General features: G+C 33.6%; 1 protein-coding gene across 5 annotated transcripts in view; it reads right to left on the bottom strand.

Annotated features, from left to right (window-relative positions):
* The window catches only part of VPS13A (vacuolar protein sorting 13 homolog A), a 237,092-nt gene that overhangs the window by 6,737 nt on the left and 205,020 nt on the right, over window positions 1–25,335 (bottom strand). For 3 of the 5 annotated variants that reach the window (XM_029201746.1, XM_029201744.1, XM_029201747.1), the window contains 6 exons: window positions 25,162–25,325; window positions 24,803–24,848; window positions 24,570–24,693; window positions 20,149–20,263; window positions 3,794–3,879; window positions 488–611 (listed from right to left, as the gene is read on the bottom strand). In XM_029201746.1, coding sequence (XP_029057579.1) covers window positions 488–611; window positions 3,794–3,879; window positions 20,149–20,263; window positions 24,570–24,693; window positions 24,803–24,848; window positions 25,162–25,325 — 659 coding nt within the window. Of the gene's footprint in view, window positions 1–487; window positions 612–3,793; window positions 3,880–19,218; window positions 19,947–20,148; window positions 20,264–24,569; window positions 24,694–24,802; window positions 24,849–25,161; window positions 25,326–25,335 lie in introns of those variants that run through there. The other 2 variants (XR_003790666.1, XM_029201745.1) reach the window with 2 other exon arrangements.

The following is a 25,335-nucleotide window of genomic DNA, read 5'->3' as shown; positions in this document are numbered from 1 at the left end:
CGTTCTAGCTGCTAGAAATCAGAGTGAGAAATGGTCTCCGCATTCAAGAAGATTATAACTGAATTAGGAAGATAATATCTATAAAAAGAGAAAGAACTATCAATAATGGGCTGTTAGAGCGAGAACTTTTCAAGTGTCCATCAGCAAGATTTTCAGGGAAAAAAATTCTGTAGGCAACTGCTAGGGATTCTGAGGTGTACAAATATCTCACTTTAGTGCCTTGGATAGCAGTGGGAAAGCTGCGGTTCTGTTACTGAGTATAAAATGAGGGCCCAGTAACGTTGTGGTCCATGTAAGAGCACATAAAGTAGCACATTTTTTCTTGGCCTAGCTTTCTTTTCTTTAAGCTTGAGTAAGACAGCAGGTGTAAAGAAAAACCATACAAAGACCAAGCAACATGTAAAAAAGAGGGAGAAACATTACAAAAGTAAAGACTATTTTAATGTGTTTTCAGTTCCAAGTTTTCAAAAAAATCTATTCAACATACCTTTGCTTCAATGCGCAACCTTCTCTCATGAACAATGAATGGCTCTTTGGTAAACTCATCAAAACTATACTGCCACTCACATGTAAGCTGTCCAAACGTTCCTTTTGTTACAAACAACACACCACTCAGAAAAAGAAAGAAAGAAACCACTTTAAAAACTGAAGCACTTATATCCAATAATATAATAATAGCAGGATACACATTCTTTGCAAGGGCACATAGAACATTCACCAGAAAAGACTATATTCTGGGTCATAAAAAACGTTAATGAATTTAAGAGAACTGAAATCATGCAAAGTATATTCTCAGATCATAATGAAATTAAACTAGAAAACAAGTAACAGAAAGATAACAAGAATACTTCCAAATGCTTACTTAAAAGCATACTTCTAAAAAAAAATCCACGGGTCAAAGAATCTCAAAGGAAATTAGAAAATAGTTTGAACTGAATGAGAATGAAAACATAAAATTTATGTAGCAACTTTTAGTGGGAAATGTATAGCACAACATACTTATATTAGAAAACATAAAGTACTTATAAAGTAAAATGTATAAGGAATGTTTTTAAGAAATAGGAAAAATGTAGAGAACCAGCTACCAAGCAATATTTTGGAGAACCTTCATGTAATTAATGCTTTAGAACAAAATGCTTTTAATACTAAGACTCCATGTAATATATTTACCAACCTGTATCAGAAAGAGGTTTTTAAAATTAATTCTTGTTTTCCCCCCATTTTGAGGAAGGAAATCAAGAGATGAAAATTCATTCTGTCTATAATAATTCTATTTAATTTTTCCTTCAAAGGTCTTTCTTCCCCAAATCTTCTTTCTGTAGGTACTGTAGGTACAACCAGAGGTTTCTTTAAGTGACATATACTTTAAGTTAAGGGACTAAATTAAAGAAACAGCTGGCACCTGGCTAGAATGGAAAAGGAGAAAGCTAATGTAGATTTATTTCTTTCATCTCAGTCTTCCGCCTCTGATCCCCTCTTTCACCAATCTTACAGGGGCTGCTGGAACAAACCTACTGGTCTTCCAGTACATCTTCAACCATGTGAAAAATCAAAGATAGGCTAATCTTATTTCAGGCGCCTAGTACTCCCTCTCCTGATTAAAAGATTCTTTATCTTCAAGTGCAAAATTTGGAAAGAAAGGACCTCCTAAGTATAAATATCATCTTTCAATCAACTACAACTAGCTTACTACATGTACTCTGTCAAGGTTTATGTGACCTCATTTAAAGAGGTCTACTATGTTGAGAAGAAAGTAATTTCTAAAATGTTGCAATGGACTTCCCTGGTGGCGCAGTGGTTAAGAATCCGCCTGCCAATGCAGGGGATACGGGTTCGATCCCTGGTCCGGGAAGATCCCACATGCCATGGAGCAACTAAGTCCATGCGCCACAACTACTGAGCCTGTGCTCTAGAGCCCGCAAGCCACAACTACTGAAGCCTGGGTGCCTAGAGTCCATGCTCCGCAACAACAGAAGCCACCGCAATGAGAAGCCCGCACACCGCAATGAAGAGTAGCCCCCACCTGCCACAACTAGAGAAAGCCCATGCACAGCAACGAAGAACCATCGCAGCCAAAAGAAAAAAACATGTTGCAAGATCTGGAAATAATAAACTTTGCAACTGACTCTTGTTTAACTCTGATGAGTCACCCTTCCCTCAGTCAATGGGGAGAAGGGTTAATAAAACATGAGTGAATGCTGCTATGAAGAAAATTGACTGTTGAAGCATTGTCTGTAAGTATAAAAGTTCAGAAACAACTTAGATGTGCATTATAGCACATACTTCTGAATGAATACCAGGCAGTCATTTACAAATTAAGAAAGATCTCCACATGCTGACATGCAATACTCTTTAAGACACAGATCTTGGGACTTCCCTGGTGGTGCAGTGGTTAAGAATCTGCCTGCCAATGCAGGGGACATGGGTTCAAGTCCTAGTCCGGGAAGATCCCACATGCCACTGAGCAACTAAGCCCGTGCACCACAACTACTGAGCCTGTGCTCTAGAGCCTGCGAGCTACAACTACTGAGCCCGCATGCCACAACTACTGAAGCCCGCGTGCCTAGAGCCCGTGCTCTGCAACAAAGAGAAGCCAACACAACGAGAAGCCCGCGCACTGCATCAAAGAGTAGCCCCCGCTCGCCGCAACTAGAGAAAGCCTGTGTGCAGCAACGAAAACCCAACGCAGCCAAAAATAAATAAATAAATAAAAAGACATAGATCTTAAGTAAAAAATTAAGGTACAGGATGGTGTTAAAATAGATTCCTATTTACATTAAAATATGCATGTGTATGCCTTTATAGGCAGATGTATGCTTTGATAGCATGTTTGCTTGTATAGACATAGAATATTTCAAAGATACAAAAGTAGTTGTCTCTAGGAAGGGGAAAAGAGGGACTGGTATCTGAGATGGAATGAATACTGGCTTTCACATCTATACCTTCTAATACTGTGTGAGTTTTCTATATTTTATGTTACTTTTTAAACAAGAAAATTAAGATAGTGCTATAAATTTGGGGCTCAGAAATTATTAGGATTAAAAACATTAAAAATGATTGCTAAGTTCAATAGTCAACTCGAACCAACAAGATGCTTATATAAGTTTACCTTTTTGGCAGTGAACAAAGCCACACAGCTTAATTAGCCACTCCTTTCTATTCAGCCATAATCTCTCCTCCTCAGCCACAGTTTCACTCTGCATCATCCAGAAATCCACCCTACTACTGCACTTGCTTATTCTTTTCCGTGGTTTCATAATAATACTTCCTGCAAACACTTGCCCCTCCGAGGCTATGCCACTGTGTATTTTTACATGTATCCCTCTACTGTCTACAGGTTTATTTGAAGATTTGGCGGTAGTTGGGAGTATCCCCCAAAAAACTAATGTCTCCAGTGGTATATCTACTTATGTGAGTGAATCTCTATATATTCTAATGATTAGATACCACCAGAAGACTACTGACTTCTGGGGCAACCTGAAATTGCATACCTTTTCAGAGAGGGGGAAGGAATGGTATTGCCTACCCTTGAGAGGATAGTTTTACAGGAATTTCTCTATCCATTTAGTTGGTTGAAACAAATGCTAAAATATTTAAAATTATGTTTGTGCATGGTTATGCATTTATCTGTATGCGTACAAAGTTTTAGGCACGAGGCTTGTAGAGCAAGAGAACCATAATTAGCATGAATCAGTGTTAAATATGTGGAACAAGATGTGAATAAAAACTGCTTCACTTCATGAGTTGCTATCAGTTAACCCCGTATCAAATTATATTAGAGAAAGAAAGTTACCTTTTGGTTATCATTAACATGTCTGTTTTATTGATCATGACATGGGTAAAATATTTGTATTTTGCAAATCTTCCATTTTCCATGACCTAAAAAAAAAAGGTGAGAGTGAGAAAATTGATAATATCCTATTCTAATACAAGTAATGCCTTACTGATCCTCTAAAAACCTTTCTCAAGGGGGCAAATCATTAGCACACTTACACAGTAAACGTATTGTCAGAAAGTTGAATATTCACAAAATCACTTCTGCTTCCTTTTTAAAAGCACCTATTTGTACTGCTTTATTCAAGATTACTCAATTGCAGCTATACCAGTGTTTAATGCTAGATCTTTAGAAGATACTGTTATTTTACAAAGTTTAAGTGGAACCTACTGAAGTTACTATTAAACCATCACATTCATTTTGTCTTGGAAAACAGATTAGTATTTGATCATACCTGTACAAAAACACATGTAAACACTAACACATATTTAAACATATGCATCACATAAGTTACTATTAGCTCCCACCTTTGCCTCTTCCCTGGAATTTCCATTATCTGACTTACAAACATGCTTTTCTTTGCTAATTTCACAATTCATTCAAAATTAAGGAGCAGACCATTTCTGGACAAACAGGAAACCCCAGGACCAGCATATGCAATAGCCTTTATTTATCTTTAAGACTGCTGAAACACTATCCATGACATGATCAAAAATTCTTTGTCTCAAAAAATATAAAGTTAACTACATAAGCAAAATAGGCCTTTTAAAATCTGTTCTCAATATCATTTGCTCTGAGGATGGAGTTACTCTGGCTATTTAAAATATATAGCAGGCTAGACTATTATTTTTTAAAGGCAAGCAATGTAACTGCGACTAAGATACATCAAAAATTTAGCCAAAAATGTTAGATCTCTTGAAGAAATTCCAAAAGAGAATATGAAGATTCTGGAAAATTGTGTTCCATGAGGCTATATCAAAAAACTAAAATTATGTAATTTAGAAGAAAACTAACAAGTGACTTCATAATAAGGTTGCTTTAGAAGGCTGATACAATAGACTTTTTATGGGAGACAGGCGTTAAAAAAAAAACCCAGCAGGATAAAACATACAAATTAACTGCATGGAAGAATTTTCTGACTTCAAAGATCCTAATATTGAGGAAAGAGTATCTTTACTATTTACTGTATTGGGTGGGGCAATTAAACCCCAATTCCTGGAATTACAAATAAAAAAGGGACATAACCAGAGATTCAGAAGAAATTAATAAAAATTATTAACATATAAATTATGCAAATAAATTTGTAAAACTAGGTAAAATGGGTCATGTTTTAAGAAATGATAAATTATTAACAGAAAGAAGCATCAAATATTGGAGAGGAAGAGCAGAAATTACTTTCAGATGACAGTATCTGGAAAACTCAAGTACACAAAATCCAGTAACTTTATTATATAAACACAATAATCAGTTTGAAAAATGGAAGGAAAACAATCCTGGTTACAAGAGTAATAAAGATAAATATTTACACATAAGTTTAACAAATAACATGCAGAATTTGTATGTTAAAAGCTGTAACAGTCTACTGAGGGGAATAACAGAAAATTTGAAAATGGAAATCCATGTCTTATTATTATATTATTATTATTATTATTATTATTATTTTGCGGTACGCGGGCCTCTCACTGTTGTGGCCTCTCCCGTTGCAGAGCACAGGCTCCAGACGCGCAGGCTCAGCGGCCATGGCTCACGGGCCCAGCCGCTCCGCGGCATGTGGGATCTTCCCAGACCGGGGCACGAACCCGTGTCCCCTGCATCGGCAGGCGGACTCTCAACCACTGTGCCACCAGGGAAGCCCCATGTCTTATTCTTGAATAAAAAAATTCATTATAATAAAGATGTTATTCCCCCACCCCATTTTTATACATACACACTCAATGTGATCCCAAAATGATGTCTGTTCATTTGTTTTGGGGAGGGGGAAAAGTGATCTGACAATATTATAATGAAATTTATCTAGAAAAAAAGTGATATTATCCAGTAAATTATGAAAAGAGAATGAGAACTACTCTAGCAGATATTAATACAATTTATAAAGTTGCAGGCGTGAAACAGTTTGATGCTAGTGGAAATTGTATACAGACATATCAATAGAAAGAATACAGGTTCCAGAAACTGACCAAAATGCAATAGGATTTTATAAAATCCTATATATGCAAACATAGGAATTTAAGAAATCAAGACAGCATTTCAAATTATTGGTCAAAAACATGCATTTTCAAGTAAATGGTGCTTCAAGCAACTTGCTGGCTAAAGCTAGATTCCTACTTCTCTCTTTTATTTTTTTCCTACTTCTCTCTTTACACCAAATTAATTCCACATGGATCACTGATTTAACTATACAAAATGAAACTACAGAAGTACTAGAATAAAATAACATTTTAATAATCAAAGTGAAGGGTTAAAAATAAAACACAGGGCTTCCCTGGTGGCGCAGGGAACTAATGAATAGCATTAGTTAAACACTAATGAATAGCAAAACAGTAAGCAAATAAACAGAAATAAAACAAAAATCAAAGAATTGGGAAAATATCTGTCAACACAGTGATATATAACTAATTTCATAACACACAGAATTCTAGTAATATGAATAAACCAATAGAAGAAAAATGAGTAAAATCTATAGGAAAATGTGTAAAGGATATGAACAGGTAGTCTAGCAAAACACAAAATCTGACAATTAACATATGAGAAAATGTTCAATCTAACTCAAAATCAAGAAAATTCAAGTTAAATAAATGTACCCTTTGAGCCAGCAATTCCACTGCTATGATTTATCTTATGCAAAGGTGTGCGAAGACATACTTATAGGAATCTTCATGGTTATATTGTGTTAAATGCAAAAAACCTAAATGTTCAGAAACGGGAGACTGTTTAATTATAGTATAGGCATACAATGGGACATTATGCATGAAAAAGAAACAATCCTGCTTACAAGGGTAATAAAAGGTAGATCTGGGACGTCCCTGGTGGCTCAGTGGTTAAGAATCCACTTGCTAATGCAAGGGACACGGGTTCTATCCCTGGTGTGGGAAGATCCCACATGCTGCAGAGCAACTAAGCCCGTGTGCCACAACTACTGAGCCTGCGCTCTAGGGCCCCCGAGCCACAGCTACTGAAGCCTGTGTGCCTACAGCCTGTGCTCCGCAACAAGAGAAGCCACAGCAACGAGAAGCCCGCGCACTGCAACGAAGAGTAGCCTCTGCTCGCCGCAACTAGAGAAAGCCAGCGTGCAGCAACGAAGACCCAACGTAGCCAAAAATAAATAAATTTATTTTTAAAAAAAGGTAGATCTGTGTGTACTGATAAAGATGGGCAAGATATAACTGAAAATAAATTACTAAGAATGAATTACTTACTTAATGAATAAATTACTAAGAATTTCTGGAAGGGTTGGTGGTAACCCACCAAATCTGTTCACAGCATTTATCTCTGGGCTTGGGAAGGATAACGGTGGAGGTGGGGTTAGAAGTGAAGCTTTTATTTTTAACTTTACATCCTTTTGTTTCAGTTTTTTGGTACTGGAAAAGAAATTAGCTTGAAAGTATTTTCTTTTGTTCTATATGGCCAAGTTTTAAAATATAGAATACAAATGTTGATTTCCTCAAGAACATCACTACTACTAGAAGACAAGAGTCTATAAACCCCATTAATCGATTACAATCTTCAAATAACTTGAAAGCTAATGGTTCAATTCTAAGTAACTAACTTCTATTTCAATATTAAGTCTGGGTATTGCAGTTGAGTCTGCCTTTCATCACTTTCCACTTTTCAGACCCAATCTAATCCGTACATTTAAGAAATTAAACCACTTTTAATAGTCACAATAGCATCTGATATAAATAAAAGCTAAAAAAAAGTAACTCATGCAGTGCTTTTTGGAGTTCATCAAAAACCTTAAATGCAAAACTTGAAACATGAATGGTCAATCTTTAAATAAACACGTCGAAGATAACTCAATATACAGCAAAATTTTGCTGGTCAGTCTCCATTAAAACATGCGACTATGGAATAAGAACAGCATTAATGAATGAGAAGAAGCTACAACTTTGAACTAAATCCCATAGAAGGATGGGAGAGAATGTGATAGCTTATCAGCCATCATCTTCCATCATGCTGTAAAGAATCTACAAATGTCATGCCTTTGGTCACAATTTCCTGCCAAATTATTTGACTCTGTAAATTCACTACATATGAAGCTTTATACTTTTCAAAACATCATTTGTATTATTTTGAAAACCTGGAATTTTAGACCTCAAGGAATATTATTGTTCATCCAAACTAATCCCTTCCTTTTACACATGAAGAAATCGAGGATCATTTAAGTGTCCTTCCCATCTAATCTTCACAACAACCTTGTATTATTAAGATTACATTTAAGTGACTTGCTTGGGGTCATATTGTCAGTTGCAAAACTGGGCTCAAAAAAGTGGTTTCTTCACTTCTAATTCCAGTGCTTTTCACTACACCATGATAGTATCAGTCACACGCTTCCATGGTACCTGAAAAAGGTCTTCAATATCCCCGGATGCTGGATGTTGCTGAGGAAGGCTGCTAAAGCTGCTCAGGCTGGCTTAATTTTTTTAGGTTAACAGCGTTCAAATAGTGTAATATTAATACCTTATCTTCCTTCACCCCAATCAGATACTAGGTATGAATGTTTCTACTAAAATAATTTGGGATACCCTTTAAAATAAATGAAGAATTAGCAAAACCAGGGCTAGGAATCACATGTAGTCTTTGCATCAAGACCAAAGTTAGGCAGAAAAATCAATGAATTTGCCTGAAGTATCAAGTACAATAGCCAGTACTATAGACATGTTAGCCTCACTTACATGCTATAGTGTTAAAGGAAAAGCATTTTTTGCCTTATTCATTAAAAAAATATATGAATTATCCATCATCATTTAAGAACTTTAAGAAATAAACAGGGAAGCACAAAGGAAGCTACATTCGTTATATATAACTGTCAGAACCTACAGGTAACAAAATGTATGGTTATTGATAAGGGTCCCTTTTGCATTAGAAAAGTTGAGTATGTAAGCCTTAGTTTACTAGATATAAATAAATCCAAACCAAATTGATTATACGTTAGAAACACACAAAAAGTAGGAACTGGAAAGACAGTTGTGTCAGGGTTATCCTCTAATAATATCCGTATTTCCTGCCAGATAAGTCCCAGTACTTTAGAAAAAGAACATACCTAACAACTATAGTAATACAGAAAACACTGCTAACACTTTCCAACCATCTAAATGCTATGAATTAGCACAGTTCTATAACAAACACATTTCTGAAAAAACAAAGCAAAATATGAAAAGATAGATATGAACAAATCACTAACATGGAAGACTTTAAATCCCAAACAATATAAGGTGCTAATATTCACTGCAAATATATTTAAGAAAATTGGGTAAAGATAAGAATACAGTTAAGCAAAAAACAAAATCTGATCAATATCTGTTTCTTTTGGAGGATGAGTTTCATAGAGGTGTATATATATATATATATTTTTTTAAAGATAGCAGCATGAGTGATAAAAGGAAAATGAAATTCATCTAGATGAAAAAGATAAAGAACAAAATGCTATCGAGCAAGAAAATCTACTGGATAATGAATAAATGGTTTTATAGATTGGCTAATTTGAATAGTTTGGAGACAATGGGGAAAGATGGAAAGTTTATCAACAGATTATACTAAAAAATTAAGTGTACTTTTAAAAATGACAAAATTCAGGGAGGTAAACAAAACAAATTAAAATGGTAAATGCTGCCATTTCTCAATTATTAAAGAAGTAAATAAATAAATGACTTGTAATCTTCTCTTTAGAGAAAAATGTAGTAAGTATAACTTCCTTAGAGTAATATGATTAAGGCTTAGGGATAAAAAAGGTTTTATCAATTCACTTTAAATATAACAGATCTGAGACCTATAGCCAGGAAAAACAAGGTATTCAACTAAGCTTCATGGGCAAATATAGTAGAAATTCATTACCTGAAAGCTCAATGATTTCATATATATAGCAGAATAAATATAAACACAAGTGAAGAATTGGTATTTAGCTTATTATGTGAGGCAAATTGGTTTTTAAAAAAAATTGAATCTCACTGACTGTGTCACCAAATCTGAAGAGGAATAAGGCTTTGTTTAATCCCCCCCATACCTTTGTCTCCTCCCATGCAAATAAGCTATTTTGACAGTCGGCCAAAGTATAAACTATGCTGACAGCTTACACAGGACAGCTGAGCATAACACTGTGACATAAAATCAAATAAAAGAAACTATTATCTTAAGAGATGTGAATTGTCACCAACTGGTTCAACTAAAACAGTCTGGAGAAAGGACAGAATTATGCTCATGACATAATTATGTGCACTGACAACAGCAGACCATTAATTAACGTACCTAATACATTCTACAAGAAGAGCCAGAGAAACTGGTCAGAAATACTGTAAGTGGATAGTTACAAAAGTCTCTCTAATGCATTTCCAGCAGAACCTCTATTGAACATTTACTGACCCATGATACTATATAAACTTGAAAAGAATAACATTTCTTTCAAAATACTGAAATAATTCAGAGCAGTCCAAATCACTGAGGTTTTATTGTTTCTATCGCTTACCAATTAATGTGTGGAAACCGTCACAACATTCTAACTATTCTATTAACCTTAAAAGAAAAAAAAAAAAAGGCAAAATTTAATGATGGCTTTTATTTTGGCAAAGAGGAGACAAATGAGGAATATAGAATAATGATGACCAGGACCAGCATACGCTGGTTATTATTCATCTGGAATAATGAAAATATATTAAGTTCCTATTAGACACTGTACTAATAATCACATATATTACCTTGCTTTTTAATCCTAGCAACACCATCAAGGTACTATTATCTTGGTATTATATACCAAAGTACTGTTAGTACTACAATTATCTTCATTTTATAGTCTGGAATATGAGATCAGACTAGAATAAAAGACTATAAAGCTAGTAAAAGGAAAAGGCTAGTACTGAATTCAGGTTTACATGGTTCCAGAATCCAGGCCCTGAGCCATACGGTATTACTGCACCCCAGGTATCTTTACTGTCAACATGAGTTAGCACAGAAGAAATACATATATTCCACTAGATGAAGTGCGATCCCATTTTAACAGCTCATTGGAATATGGATTCAGATAGTTCACAAGCTGTGTCACATCTCCTGTAATACTTCCATTTCATATAATACCCAGGGATAATTATCTCTTTGGAAGGTAGTAAGACTAATAAACAACTAACTCAGACTCAAAGTGCACAAAATGTCTAAATGTACATTTCTCCATACTGCTTCCTATAAGATTCTTTAGCGGTAAATTTTCACTGATATACAGTTCATCAGAATCATCACCAGGTAGGATATCAGTTTCATTTGAATTTACAACTAAAGACTCTTAACTGGCAAAAAACTATACATGGTGTTTCCTTTTATAGATGACATTAAATTTTGTTTTTAGATGAATGAAAGCAGCCTCCAATCTAATTTTCTATGAAGATGAACTGTTTCATTTGGCAAGACAACAGCTTTTCTCTCATAGGATATTTGGCTAATAAAGAAGACTTTTCATAATTTATAATAAAGTCTTCTAACAATATTATTGTTAGAGCACACACTAAAATAACATATGAATGAACTTTACTAAGCTCAAGTTATGTTGAGAACCTATGTGCTGTTGAAAGTAACCAAAGGACATTGTAAGGTAGGGCTCTCATGTATCAATAGAGAAGTCATGGGTTGAATCCCAGGTTACAATTTAGCACCTTTAGCTAAATAAAGCCTAAAGACCTTTTAAACTAAAACTTACTGCAGAATTTTAGCTCTATTTGCACATCCTTGGTAAGCAGAAAGACTCAAGTTGAACCTATCTGAGCTTAGCATTTTTATTTCTTTTAAATGTGCTACATTTTCTACTTTAATATTTATCCTTCCATAATATATTTATAAATTTATGGGATGAAATGATGACAAACTTTTGAAAAAGATTTAGTAATCAAATTAGTCTCATTTCAGTTACTGGATTAAAAAATAATTTAAAAATTCATTGTACACTTTTTTGACAAAGAGAAAACTGGAACCTCCCGTAAGTGGAACCATCACCTCCAGAAAAAGACACAATTTCAAAGTCTTATTCACACAGTTATTTTTATGTAATTCTGGAAGGTTCTAAGTGGGGTGAGTTAGTCCACTGGTCCAAAATAAAGTCAGTGGGACTTACTACTAAATGTTCAAAAGTATATGCTTTCAAAAATGATGTGCCAAAGACTCTCCAAGGGAGTTCTATTAAGCTAATAAATGAGGTATGAGAATTGTATCCAAGTTGGACAGGTAATCTTTTCATGGCATCTGCTTTATCTGAGATGCTAACTCTAATTTGCTTTGGTAACAGAATTTGGCTCTCTTCAGTTTTCTCATCCCATTCAGAAGTATGCTTCTGGAGAGGAAGAGTTAAATCCAATGGGCCTTTATCTCGTAGTTCTTGTCCACTTACTCAAAATTTCAGATGAAGCCAGGAAGAATGTTCAGCACTACTCTGGTGATCTGACTGCCTATGATAAGCCCGTTTTTTCCCAGATCAGTTGTAATTCTCTTCCGGAAGTAAAGGGAAAGACCACATCAGCTGAAGGTAGTTATCTTCCAATTGTTATTAAGTCAGTGTTTGAAGCTAATAATAAACATTTGTAATTTCTGAAAGAAAAGAAATATACAACAAACAAAAACAGCATCCCTTCTACAACTTATATAATGGCATCTATGATATCTCTGTAAGACATGTAAGAGATTCAAAGAAAACACAGATAAAATTTTTAAATGTCTGAAATGGCTGAAAAATACTACCCCCATGGGACAACCCAGCTGTCAATATCTGTTCACAATGAAAAACACAAAGATTATACATACGTGTACATACACAAATGAATTTTGAGAAGATTTATTTAAGGGGTAAATTTTTTTTAAAAAAGGCAGAGTCAAAAGGTAAAAATATGTTCAATCAAAAAGAAAAAGCTTCTACATCAACTATAAAAACATAGAGGGCTTCCCTGGTGGCGCAGTGGTTCAGAATCTGCCTGCCAATGCAGGGGACACGGGTTCAAGCCCTGGTCTGGGAAGATCCCACATGCCGCGGAGCAACTGGGCCCGTGAGCCACAATTACTGAGCCTGCGCGTCTGGAGCCTGTGCTCCTCAACAACAGAGGCCGCGATAGTGAGAGGCCTGCGCACCGCGATGAAGAGTGGCCCCTGCTTGCCAGCCACAACTAGAGAAAGCCCATGCACAGAAACAAAGACCCAACACAGCCATAAATAAATAAATACATACATTAAAAAAAAAACAAAAAAACATAGAAAGGTCCTGCTGGTGATAATGTATTCCAGAAGACCAGGTTTCCCACACTGGGGACCGAATGGGTCACATTTTTACTCTTTAGAAGTTAATAGTAATTCTATTTATAAAAATTTACAATAATAAAAAATATACAACAAATTTATATATTTGAATCATAATTACATGAATAAAAATTAAAAAATGAAATACACCATAATAAATGGTGGGGAGACAGGGTAAGTTTTTTCCTTTCTATTCCTATTTTTCTTTACTGAGCATATATTACTTTAACAATGTAGAAAATAATCTGCTTTAATTTTTGAAAAATTTCACATCTTTTGTAAAATACTACAACTGTAGATTGAGAATCAATGTTAGTCCAGTGATTCGCAAGAGAGATTTACCTTTTTCCATGGAGTGCGAGTCTCTAAATTTTTTAATTCAAAGAAACTCCAAGTTTTACTGAATACATTCAAAAAATCTTTGTAGACATAATATAGTTAACAAGCTATTCATAGATAATAATTTACAGTATAAAAACATAGCATTCCCTATTAAGAATTATATATACTATCCTGATTATCTGTTTATAAAAACACAATGACTATATTTTGAATGCTCAAATAATTAAGGATCTCTAAGAAATAGCATAATGCAAATTTAGTAGGTATCTTTGTTACCATTTCACTGCATAGGATATGTATATGCAATAAAGATGTTACATTAAAAACCAATTTTACAAAATTATTAAATGTTTATTTTAAAGCTGATATTTGGAGGTACACTATTCCTATATACATATTGGTTGATACGAAATAATTGTTAAATAAATTTATCACACTGATTGAGAGATAATTACAGACATGAAAATAGGTCTACCACATTAAAACAAACCAAGCCATAAACTCCTACATATGACCATCATAAATTATTCTAATTAGCTCCCTAACATGGTCTGCGTTATTTGAAATCATGTGTTTCATTCTTCTTTGATTCAGGCCTTTCTGTAAGGTTTTGTATATAGTATGGCTTGTACTCACTGCACTTCATAAACTTGAATATTCATCTACTGAAATTAAAGATTACATTAACAATCTAAACATTTTTAATTGATCTCCATTTATTTCAAAGGTGTAGGGATAGGATAATAAATAAAACTGACATTCTCTTTACATAACCATCATAATTATTATTTGACTTAAATGAATAATTTGTGTATCTTATTTAGACCCTATAGGACCTATAATATTTTGGACTACTACAATAAATTACAAATATGCAAGGAAACCTATAAAAGAAAAACCTGTGGCTTGAAGATATAGTAGAAAAGTACTCAGTAACAGTTGGATTGTTGTTTCTGGTCCTCCTCCCATCACTATAGGAAAAGTATAATGCAAAATTTCACCGTGGGACTTAAATCAGACAAACTACTGTAGTAGCTGTCACAGCAGTCATCATTCTATAGTGTACATGACCCTGGGATGTAAAATACAGCAGCACATACTTCATGTTGAACTTTGATGTCCTACTCACAGATCTAACTCCATCTGTTAATTTTCATAACATGACCTTAAAGTCAACACTCAACACTACATCAATGATATGTGTTTTGAATAATTTCAAAAGGTAAAATTTATAAAATTCTGATTATTTTAAAAATAGAAGTAAATTGAAATTTATTCCAACTTCCTTTTCAATAAGGAATATTGAAAGTCAGTAATATTACTCTGGATTTACTTTGTTATATCTATACCAATGTGAGCATCAATTAATTTCATTTATAGGCTCTTAAAAACAGATTATTTATCCATGATGATAGGTGTTCACAATTTTAGGATTTTTATAAACTCTTCTTCCTGCCAGTTTTCACTATGTTATTCAAGTGCCAAGTAGACACAAAGGAAAATAGAGAATGAGTGATTATTCCCTTAGAAAAGAAGAAAGAACTCTCCATCCCTTTATCCCTTTTTCTATACATAGGCAGTGACCACATAGAAATTTGGAATATAAATAAAGTTAAAGGATATGGAAAGGTGTGGTATTACATAGTCAATCTCTCAAACTCAGCTTTCTCACTAGGCTTTATTAGATGGATACTCCCATTTTTAAAGTTCTAATTAATTACAGGGCCACTAATAAACAAACAAAAGAACGGTTCATCTCATTTAAAGTCCCAAAATTGAACTAATTTTCTATATATTTGATGAGGAATAAGAAGATATTTTTGTCCAAGTCCTATTTCTCCATCAAGAAAACATAGAGCAATCCTCAGGCTTAAATTTTTCTCAAATAAAATTAACATAATAAATACATTTTTTAAACTGAAAATATAATTAATACCTGTCAGCAGAGAAGCTTGAAAAGATTATTTCACTGGTGCAGGAAAACAGAAACAGAAAAAACAAGGCCAATTGTACTGTTAAAAGAATGTATGCCACTTTTAAGGGCTAAAAACTTAAGGATGAATCCCTAAGGTCACATGAACAAAGTTTACTAGTTACTAGAATATTATTTTAAATCTTTTTACTGTTTAAGAGATTTTAAATAAATGTTAATTCTACCTCCAATTTTCTTTTCATTAAAATGGTAAGGCACTGCTAAAATATCCAGAACTTTTCCCAGATAAATTCATAAGGACCTCTGTGAAATCTGTACCATAGAATTAAGTGTCACAGACCAACCACAGGAAACTCAGTAAATTTCTTGCAAACAAGCAGTTAGCATTTTCTCCTTTAGAAAGGCCGCATGCTTAGCATAGTTGGAATCAAGAAGTCAACGAAATTACCAAACCCTTCCTTCCTCAGGCATACACAATACATAACAATAGACTATGTTCTTTCCAGCTTCCAGCAGAAGCAGCAGACTTTGCTTGATTTTGACCAAGGGTGAGAGAGCAGTGGATGCAAGACAAAGACAAATTGTCTCTGATACCAGCAGTGACTATTTTAATGGTCACTGTTTTAATTTATTTACTTACTCCAAAAAGATAAGAATACTATATTTTGATGAAAACAGTAATTAAATTCTTTGACATTCACATATTTCTTAGTCCTAGCATACACCCTGGATTTCTACTTAATTTGAATCAATGCTACTAGGCAGGTAGAAATTTCAAGAGCAAAATTTTTTAGCTTCTTTTTTGGTAAGCTCAATACTAAAAATCTGAAATAGTCATTTTCTAAGAAATAATGATTTATAGAGATAAAATCTTGATAAACCTAAGAATTAGAAGAGACTCAAGTCATTGGCTGAATAAATTAAACCAAAAGCTAAACAATTAAGGCAATGATCTACTACAGTCTAATATAAGCTCATTATAAGCAAAATGCTTAACATAAATTAAGGTAAATGTTCCTTTGTTGATCCAAATGCAGAGCAGTCATAAGGGTTTAAACATCATACTATTAACAGTCATTAACTTTTTCGAGTTTTTTTTTTTTTTTAAGTACATCTGATATACTAGAAAAATAGAACAAAAAGTTTCATCTAAGTTTGAAATTAAAAAAAAAGCCTTCAGTATGCAAAACATAAAACAGATTTGCTTATACATCTTTCAGAAACATAGATAACATTTTCCCAATATTATCTAGAAGAAATACATATAATTATGCTTACTATAACAATTCTTCTGTCCTGAATTCATAACATTTTATAATAAGGATATAGCACATGGATATGTACGCTAATAAGTAAATATAATGATTGTAAAACCAACTTTGTTCACTGTTTCAGAAAATGTATACATAATAAAATGAAATAAAAGAACCAAAGAACATTTTTCTTCATTCTCAGACTATAAATTATTTCACTATCTAAGCTTTATGACAAATCATGAATGTTTCTTATAATAGTAGTTCAACCTATATGATTTTGGAATAGAACAACAAATTCGTATTGCTTCAAGTTATATAAGTTTGTTATTATTAAAAGAAATTTGACAAAGATGCTTTTAAAATACTAAATAAATATAAAATATTGACTGGCTATTACTATTCTTTTTCTTTCTTTTTTTTAACTCAATTACATTATATTACAGCCCAGAAAATTTACAGAGAACATTAAAAACAGCATTTTGCTAACAAATAAACAGATAATTTAAAATGAAACTAGTGAACATTAAAAAAAAAATTGTCTAACTTTAAATCTTAAAGACAAACTGTTATTACAAAGCTATAAAACACATAAAGCAAATGCTATAATATATGGTATGCCCTACTTTGGCTATAAAATACATTTTTCCGTGCTTAAATAATGCATAAATTTTTGTTTTTGAAAATACATAGAAAAACATTTTAAAAGGAAAACGTACTTTTGACTCCATATGGGCATTATGGTAGTAGTCATACAAAACATGTTAATGTAACATTCCAAATAAAATGACAAAGAACACATGAATTTGAACATTTCAGATCTGACTAATCATCGTCATCATCATTATCATCATCACTACTTCTACTGTGAGTCATAATCCACTCCCTGTAGACCTGAATTTTCTGTAAGCATGGTAAAGAAAAAAAGAAGCACAAATGTTAGTTAAGTATGGCAAATTGCTTGGAAAACATGTAAAATTATGAAATGTTCAAGAAGTCAATAATTTTGAAGAAGACTTCAGCTCTAAGTGTGGCAGTAATTATGGATATAATTTCTTAACCTAATAAGACTTAACTAAACTCCACTGGTTGGTACACTTAATGTATAGAATAGCTTGATGATACCAGTAAATTATTTTGTGACTATGTTAGAATTATTCTATTTCTCTAGTAGGTAGCTTTAATGGACTATTAGGAAGCACTATAATTATGTGCCACTTTCTAGATAGAAAGGTACACAATAAGAGAGTGTATCTCATATTTAATTATCATATATAGGCATATATAATTTAGTGAACACAGAGCACCCTTTTTAGAAAATTAGAAAACAAAAGGATGAACATTTGAAAGTATTAAATATTTTCTAAGGGCATTATTATTAAATCAGATTAAATCTAGGCAGATGAGATTTGAAATACTGTTTATATGTCATCTACTTCTTTGCCACAGCACTGGTATTTGTATATTTCAAAGTGTTTGCTAATAGTAAAGTTTTGATTCAAAAAAAGCACCATTACCACTAAAGCAACAACCCAATTCTTACACCTGTAAGAGAGTAATGCCAAACACAAACATCCTAAGGCATCTGGTGAATTCCTATAGGTATTCTGACTAATACTGTGTTTAATACTCTTGCTGAAAAATAAGTAATGGCTGACAAGGATTGTGAGATTTTAGTCATTTAAACAGCTCTTTTAGCAATTAATTCTACAACTGGCCTAATGAAAATAACAGGCATGTTTAAAAATACAGTCAATAGTCATGATCTTAAATCCCAAACTTCAGAGCTTTAGAAAACAATCAATGGAAAAAAGTGTAGAACAAATTTACTTGTTACTGAAATCAAGTTATCAGCTGTGAAAAACTTGGTATGTCATGGCTTTCTTATCATCTGTTCTCTAATAATGAGGATGTATGTCTAAACTCTCCTCACTACTCATCCTTACTTCCTACTAAGTTTATAAAATAGTTTCTCAAGAAATAGTTTTGTGAAAGGTGATTTGATAACTATTCAGTTTAGTAAAATGAATTAGTAATATGTTAACTGTGTTCTAATAGGGGAAGGCACGTGCTGAGTAGATATGTATGTTTCAATTGTATAACTACAGGTGACTTCTGCAATATTTTCAAAGAGTGATATACTGTCATTGTAGAGTTTGTCAACCTGCCATTTAGAACACATCTCTCAGTAGATTGCCAGTTCTATCCCAATATGCAATTATTCTGATGCTTTAAAAACATTTTAAACACAATGTAAAACCACTTAACTAAATATCACACATTAACACAATACTTGTAAGTTTATGGAAGTACATTTAATGCAAAATTATACACTGTGAACGTAAAGATATCAAGTACTAGCAATACTTTCAAGTCTGTACTATGAGTATTTTCAAATATGTACAATTTATTATTACTATGAGTATTTTCAAGCCTCCTTGTTTTCAATTAAATGATTTAATTTAGTATTTCACAACTAAACAACAGAAACGACTTTAAATTGGTATATCCTATTGTGTATGTTATCTGCAGCATAATCCAGATTTTAAAAAGTCTAACTTTCAAAGTAGAAGTTATATAAACAGATAAAATATTCTATCTTCAAACTGACTATTGTTCTAAAAGCTAATTTTCCTTACTAAAAGATGTTGGTTTTCATGTAAATTGCTTATCAATTCCACAGGGTTTTAAATAGACCACACAAGCATAAAGCGGGAAGCGGGTCATGGCCATTTGAGCATCTTCAAAAGAAAAGCAGGAGAACCCAAGAATTCACAATAGCAGTGGTCATGATTTTTTTTTTCCTTATGCATGCCTAACTGGACATGAGGATTATATCTGGAATAAAAGTTGTTAGTGGTTTGAAGGAAGCACCCTAAATAGAAATGGTCTAACCGGGTAAATAAGTACCATCAACTGTGAGGGCACATAAGGCACAATGGCTTTCGACTAATCTAGTAAATCCAGTACAGAACTAAGGTATCCTATAAAAAGGTCAGATTTGCTAAAAATCCTATACAAAAAGTTACCAATATAAAAGCTTTTCTTTGCATTCAAAATACTGAAACAGCTGTACGTAGTTTGTAAATTTTAAGACTAAAATTTACTGTTGGCTTTCACTTGCAAAGTCATGCATTAACTGTTTTCATATCAAACTTTTTGATGCCTGTAAAAAAGAAAAAAAAAATTCTTACAGTAAATAAATGTACATTTAAAACCTAAGTAAATGTAAGAAACTTTAAATGGAATTAAGCAAAACATAAAAGCCCAAATAATCTAATACATATTTAAAGCATTATATAGCTACTTTAAATAAAAAGCTGACTTGACTATATTAATCTTAATTCATAAGATATTTCTTCACCCACCTGTAACATTTGATTTCCAGTACCATCCCTCAACCTGTAAGGTCTGATAACTCCATCTTCATTAAAGAACCTAGGGGGTCGCAGACTCTCCACTTCATTAGAAGTCTCTGTAGCTCTAGAGGGAAAACATATAACTTGATTTTAAAAATTACTCAAAAACTCCTAAGTATACTTTAAAATGAAACTACTAAAAAAACGATCTTCTATTGGATAAAATGAGACTATTACATCACTTCTCTTTTTTAAATTTTGTCTTTTGACACAAATAATAAGTTCTCTAGACAAATGTAGAACTGTAAAGAAGTGTGATTATAGATTCTCTTGGATTTTCTTTGTAGACAATAATCAGAGAATCAGCATATGAGTACTGCTTTTTCTTTTCTGGTTTAAGACTTTTAATTTCTTTTGCTTTTCCTATTTCCTATTATATTGCATTATTAGCTCCTCCAGCACAATGCGAAATACATGAGGGGATTGCAAGCATCCTTCTCTCATTCTCAACTTTAAAGGTAAAGCTTCTAAGAGTTCTTCATGAAGTATAGATATCAGCTTTTTTTTTTTTTTGAAGGCACTGCTTGTTAAGTCAAGGAAATTCATTTCTACTCTTAGTTTGCTAACTTTTTTTTGGTCATTGTTATTGAAAATCTTGAATGAACAATGAATTTTAAATACGGAATTTTCCCCTGGTCATTGCTGTGATCCTGTGGTTTATCTCCTTCAAACTGTTAATGCTTTAAGTCACATTACATGGTTTTCTAATGTTCACATACCCTCACATTCCTTCTAAGGCTTGATATGTACTGTTTGAAACACATATACACACTGCTGAATTTGGTTAATATTTTATTTAACATTTTTTGACTGTATGGACCTACATGAGAAAGACTCATTTATTGTTCATTCATTCATTCAACAAACATTCACATATTCAACAAATATTAAGAGCTTACCATGTAATGTATCCATATGTATAGACACATACATATGGATCAATCTCCAATTAAAAGCAGAAACTGGCAGAATGTATAAAAAAATGTGATCCAACTATATGCTGTCCAAAATAGGCTCATTTTAGAGTCAAAGACACAGATAAAGTGAAAGTAAAAGGATGGAAAAAGATATACCATGTAAATAATAACCAAAAGAGAGCTGGAATGGCTATACTAAAATCAGAAAAAAATTAGACTTAAAAAAAAAATTCCTATTAGACACAAAGAAGGACATTTAATTTTTTTAATGAATTTTTATTGGAGTATAGTTGATTTACAATGTTGTTTTAGTTTCAGGTGTACAGCAAAGTCAATCAGCTTTACATATACAGATATCCATTCTTTTTTAGATTCCTTTCCCATACAGGCCATTAGAGAGTACTGAGTAGAGTTCCCTGTGCTATACATTAGGTCCTTATTATTATCTATTTTATATATAATAGTGTATATACATTAATCCAAATCTCCCAATTTATCCCTCCCCCACCTTGCCCCTTGGCAACTCTAAGTTTGATTTCTACATGTATAACTCTATTTCTGTTTTGTAGCTAAGTTCATTTGTACCACTTTTTTAGATTCCATATATAAGCACTATCATATTTGTCTTTCTCTGTCTGACTTACTTCACTCAGTATGACAGTCTCTAGGTCCATCCATGTTGCTGCAAACGGCATTATTTCTTCTATGGCTAAGTGATATTCCTTTGTATATATGTACCACATCTTCTTTATGCATTCATCTGTCGATGGACATTTAGATTGCTTCCGTGTCCTGGCTATTGTAAATAGTGATGCAATGAACACTGGGGTGCATATATCTTTTCAAATTATGGTTTTCTACAGATAAATGCCCAGGAGTGGGATCGCTGGATCATATGGCAGCTCTATTCTTAGTTTTTTTAAGGAACCTCCATACTGTTCTCCATAGTGGTTATACTAATTTACATTCCCACCAACAGTGTTAGAGGGTTCCCTTTTCTTCACACCCTCTCTGGCATTTACTGTTTGTAGACTTTTTTTTTTTTGTGGTATGTGGGCCTCTCACTGTTGTGGCCTCTCCTGTTGCGGAGCACAGGCTCCGGACGCGCAGGCTCAGCAGCCATGGCTCACGGGCCCAGCTGCTCCGTGGCATGTGGGATCTTCCCGGACTGGGGCACGAACCCGTGTCCCCTGCCTCGGCAAGCGGACTCTCAACCAATGAGCCACCAGGGAAGCCCTGTTTGTAGACTTTTTGATGATGGTCATTCTGACTGGTGTGAGGTGATACCTCATTGTAGTTTCGATTTGCATTGCTCTAATAATTAGTGATGCTGAGAATCTTTTCATGTGTTTTTTAGCCATCTGTATGTCTTCATTGGAGAAATGTCTATTTAGGTCTTCTGCCCATTTTTTGATTGTGTTTTTTGTTTTTTTGATACTGAGCTGCATGACCTGTTTGTATATTTTGGAAGTTAATCCCTTGTCGGTTGGTTCATTTGCAAATATTTTCTCCCATTCTGAGGGTTGTCTTTTTGTTTATCGTTTCTTTTGCTGTGCAAAAGCTTTTAAGCTTAATTATTTTTGTTTTTATTTTAATTTTCATTACTCTAGGAGGTGGATCGAAAAAGATCTTGCTGAGATTTATGTCAAAGAGTGTTCTGCCTACGTTTTCCTCTAAGAGTTTTATAGTATCTGGCCTTACATTTAGGTCTTTAATCCATTTTGAGTTTACTTTTGTGTATGGTGTTAGGGAGTGTTCTAATTTCATTCGTTTACCTGTAGCTGTCCAGTTTTCCCAGCACCACTGATTGAAGAGACTGTCTTTTCTCCATTGTATATTCTTGCCTCCTTTGGGTGACCATAGGTGCATGGGTTTCTCTCTGGACTTTCTATACTGTTCCATCGATCTATATTTCTGTTTTTGAGCCAGTACCATACTGTTTTGATTACCGTAGCTTTGTAGTATAGACTGAACTCAGGGAGCCGGATTGCTCCAGCTCCTTTTTTCTTGCTCAGGATTGCTTTGGCTACTTGTGATCTTTTGTGTTCCCATACAAATTGTAAAATATTTTGTTCTAATTCTGGGGAAAATGCCATTAGTAATTTGATAGGGATCGCACTGAATCTGTAGATTGCCTTGGGTAGTACAGTCATTTTGACAATATTGATTCTTCCAGTCCAAGAACATGGTATATCTTTCCATCTGTGTCATCTTTGATTTCTTTCATCGGTGTCATGTAGCTTTCAGAGTACAGGTCATTTGCCTCCTTAGGTAGGTTTATTCCTAGGTATTTTATTCTTTTTGATGTGTTGGCAAATGGGACAGTTTCCTTGATTTCTCTTTCTGATCTTTCATTGTTAGTGTATAGGAATGCAAGAGATTTCTGTGTATTAACTTTGTATCCTGCAACTTTAACCAATTCACTGATGAGCTCTAGTAGTTTTCTGATAGCAGCTTTCGGATTTTCTATGTATAGTATCATGTCATCTGCAAACAGTGACTGTTTTACTTTTTCTTTTCCAGTTTGATTTTTTATTTCCTTTTCTTGTCTGATTGTCATGGTGAATTCCCTATGAGTTATTGACTTTTGAGCTTCTCTGATGATTATGACTCAATAATTATATTTGTGAAACTAAAGTTACAGGTTGAAAAAAACTGTACCCTTTTTTCCAACCTTAACTCTAAACTAAAACTGGAAACACCCCATTATGGGCATAGTATGAAATACTGACTTAAAAGGAGCAACTAATTTAATGACAATACTTATTGCAATAGAGCAGAAAGCCAGAGAAAGTACAAAGGAAAAAAGGTCAGGGAGATATCCACCCACCAATTTTCTAAGTTAGGTTTCTAAGTTAAATTCATTAGTATGAATTTAATCAATTGTTTTATGTGTTACAAACTTCTAGAATAGAGGTAACAATAACACAACTACTAAATTTTAGTCTTATGCTAAATTTAATTTGGAGGAAAAGAGAACATGTTTAAAATTATTTGCACAAGTGAAGAGAAATAGAGGGAAAGGATATAATAGTTTCATAACAAAATAAGACCATAAAGGAAGGGGTGAACACAAGCTGAGTTTGAACCTGGAATGTAAAATGCCATTCTTTATTTCTCAAAAAAGGAGGCAGAATATTATATTTGCTAATTTTGTAACTGATGTATAGCATTACATTATTGTAATGTATTGCAATCAAGGAAAGTGAAAAACTTAACTTGCCAAACCTTCCCTGCCAAGGCTGCTGGGAATGAATGACAAATGAAGTAGAACTCTATGAAGCTGAAATGATGCAATACCAACAATTTAAGAAGTATCAAAAGCAATTAGGAAGATCATATGCAACTTGCCATTATTGCAGGTTCATAATTAAGTGCCTCAAGCCAAAGAGATTTATCTCATTTCTCTTGGTTTAAGCATTTTACTCATATTTTACATCAAAGAGAATTTACCTTTTTATTCCCTGAAATGTACTGCTAGCCATGTCTATGATGCCTCCAGTTGGCCTTGTCACTGCTCCAACTAAACCTTTCCCAAAACCTTTAAAGAAACCAGCCGCTCCTTCTTTTTGAGCTCCTGGATAGAAAAAAGACAGAGTTTTAGACAATTGGATTAGGAACGAAAATGGAATCAGTTTATGAAAGCCTTGGTAATATATATCACCCAAAGGAATCACTATACTTGCCTTTGATCGGTTTTGTAACAATTCCTGTTATGCCACTTACAAAACCCTAGAGGAAAAGCACAATTGAAAATTTACAATACTTTGACATGATACCTTGAAGAACCAAGTCTGGCTAACAAAAGAAATGCAAAGATCTGCTTTCTAGATACCATAAGAATTAACATATTTCCTAAGTATTTTATTTAAACAGAATATTTCTGGAGGCTACTGACATGTTTTTTATTATGTCACAACCCATTGCTCCACCAACATCCAAATAATATTTGAGTGAATGAAAGTTTTATGTCTATTTCCTTACTCACAGATCGTGGCTTTAAAAGATATTCCTAAAATGTTCACAACCATGGGAAATTTCTTACAGAAACTAATCCTTTTCCTCCACGAGTGATGCCTTCTCTAAGACCAGCTGGTTGCTTGTTCATGGCTTCTCTTCTCTTCTGTTGGTAGTCTTCATCCATAGTCATAGCTGCTACCCCTTTAGCCATAGCACTGGTGATTTTGGAGGCAGCACCAGCTAATCCACCTAGCAAAAT

Source organism: Monodon monoceros, unplaced genomic scaffold (assembly GCF_005190385.1).
Source record: "Monodon monoceros isolate NGI ecotype Baffin Bay Population unplaced genomic scaffold, NGI_Narwhal_1 Super_Scaffold_5, whole genome shotgun sequence".
In the NCBI taxonomy this organism is placed as follows: domain Eukaryota; kingdom Metazoa; phylum Chordata; class Mammalia; order Artiodactyla; family Monodontidae; genus Monodon; species Monodon monoceros.
Note: the sequence above shows the minus strand (reverse complement) of the source record. Positions and strands in the feature narration are given on the sequence as shown.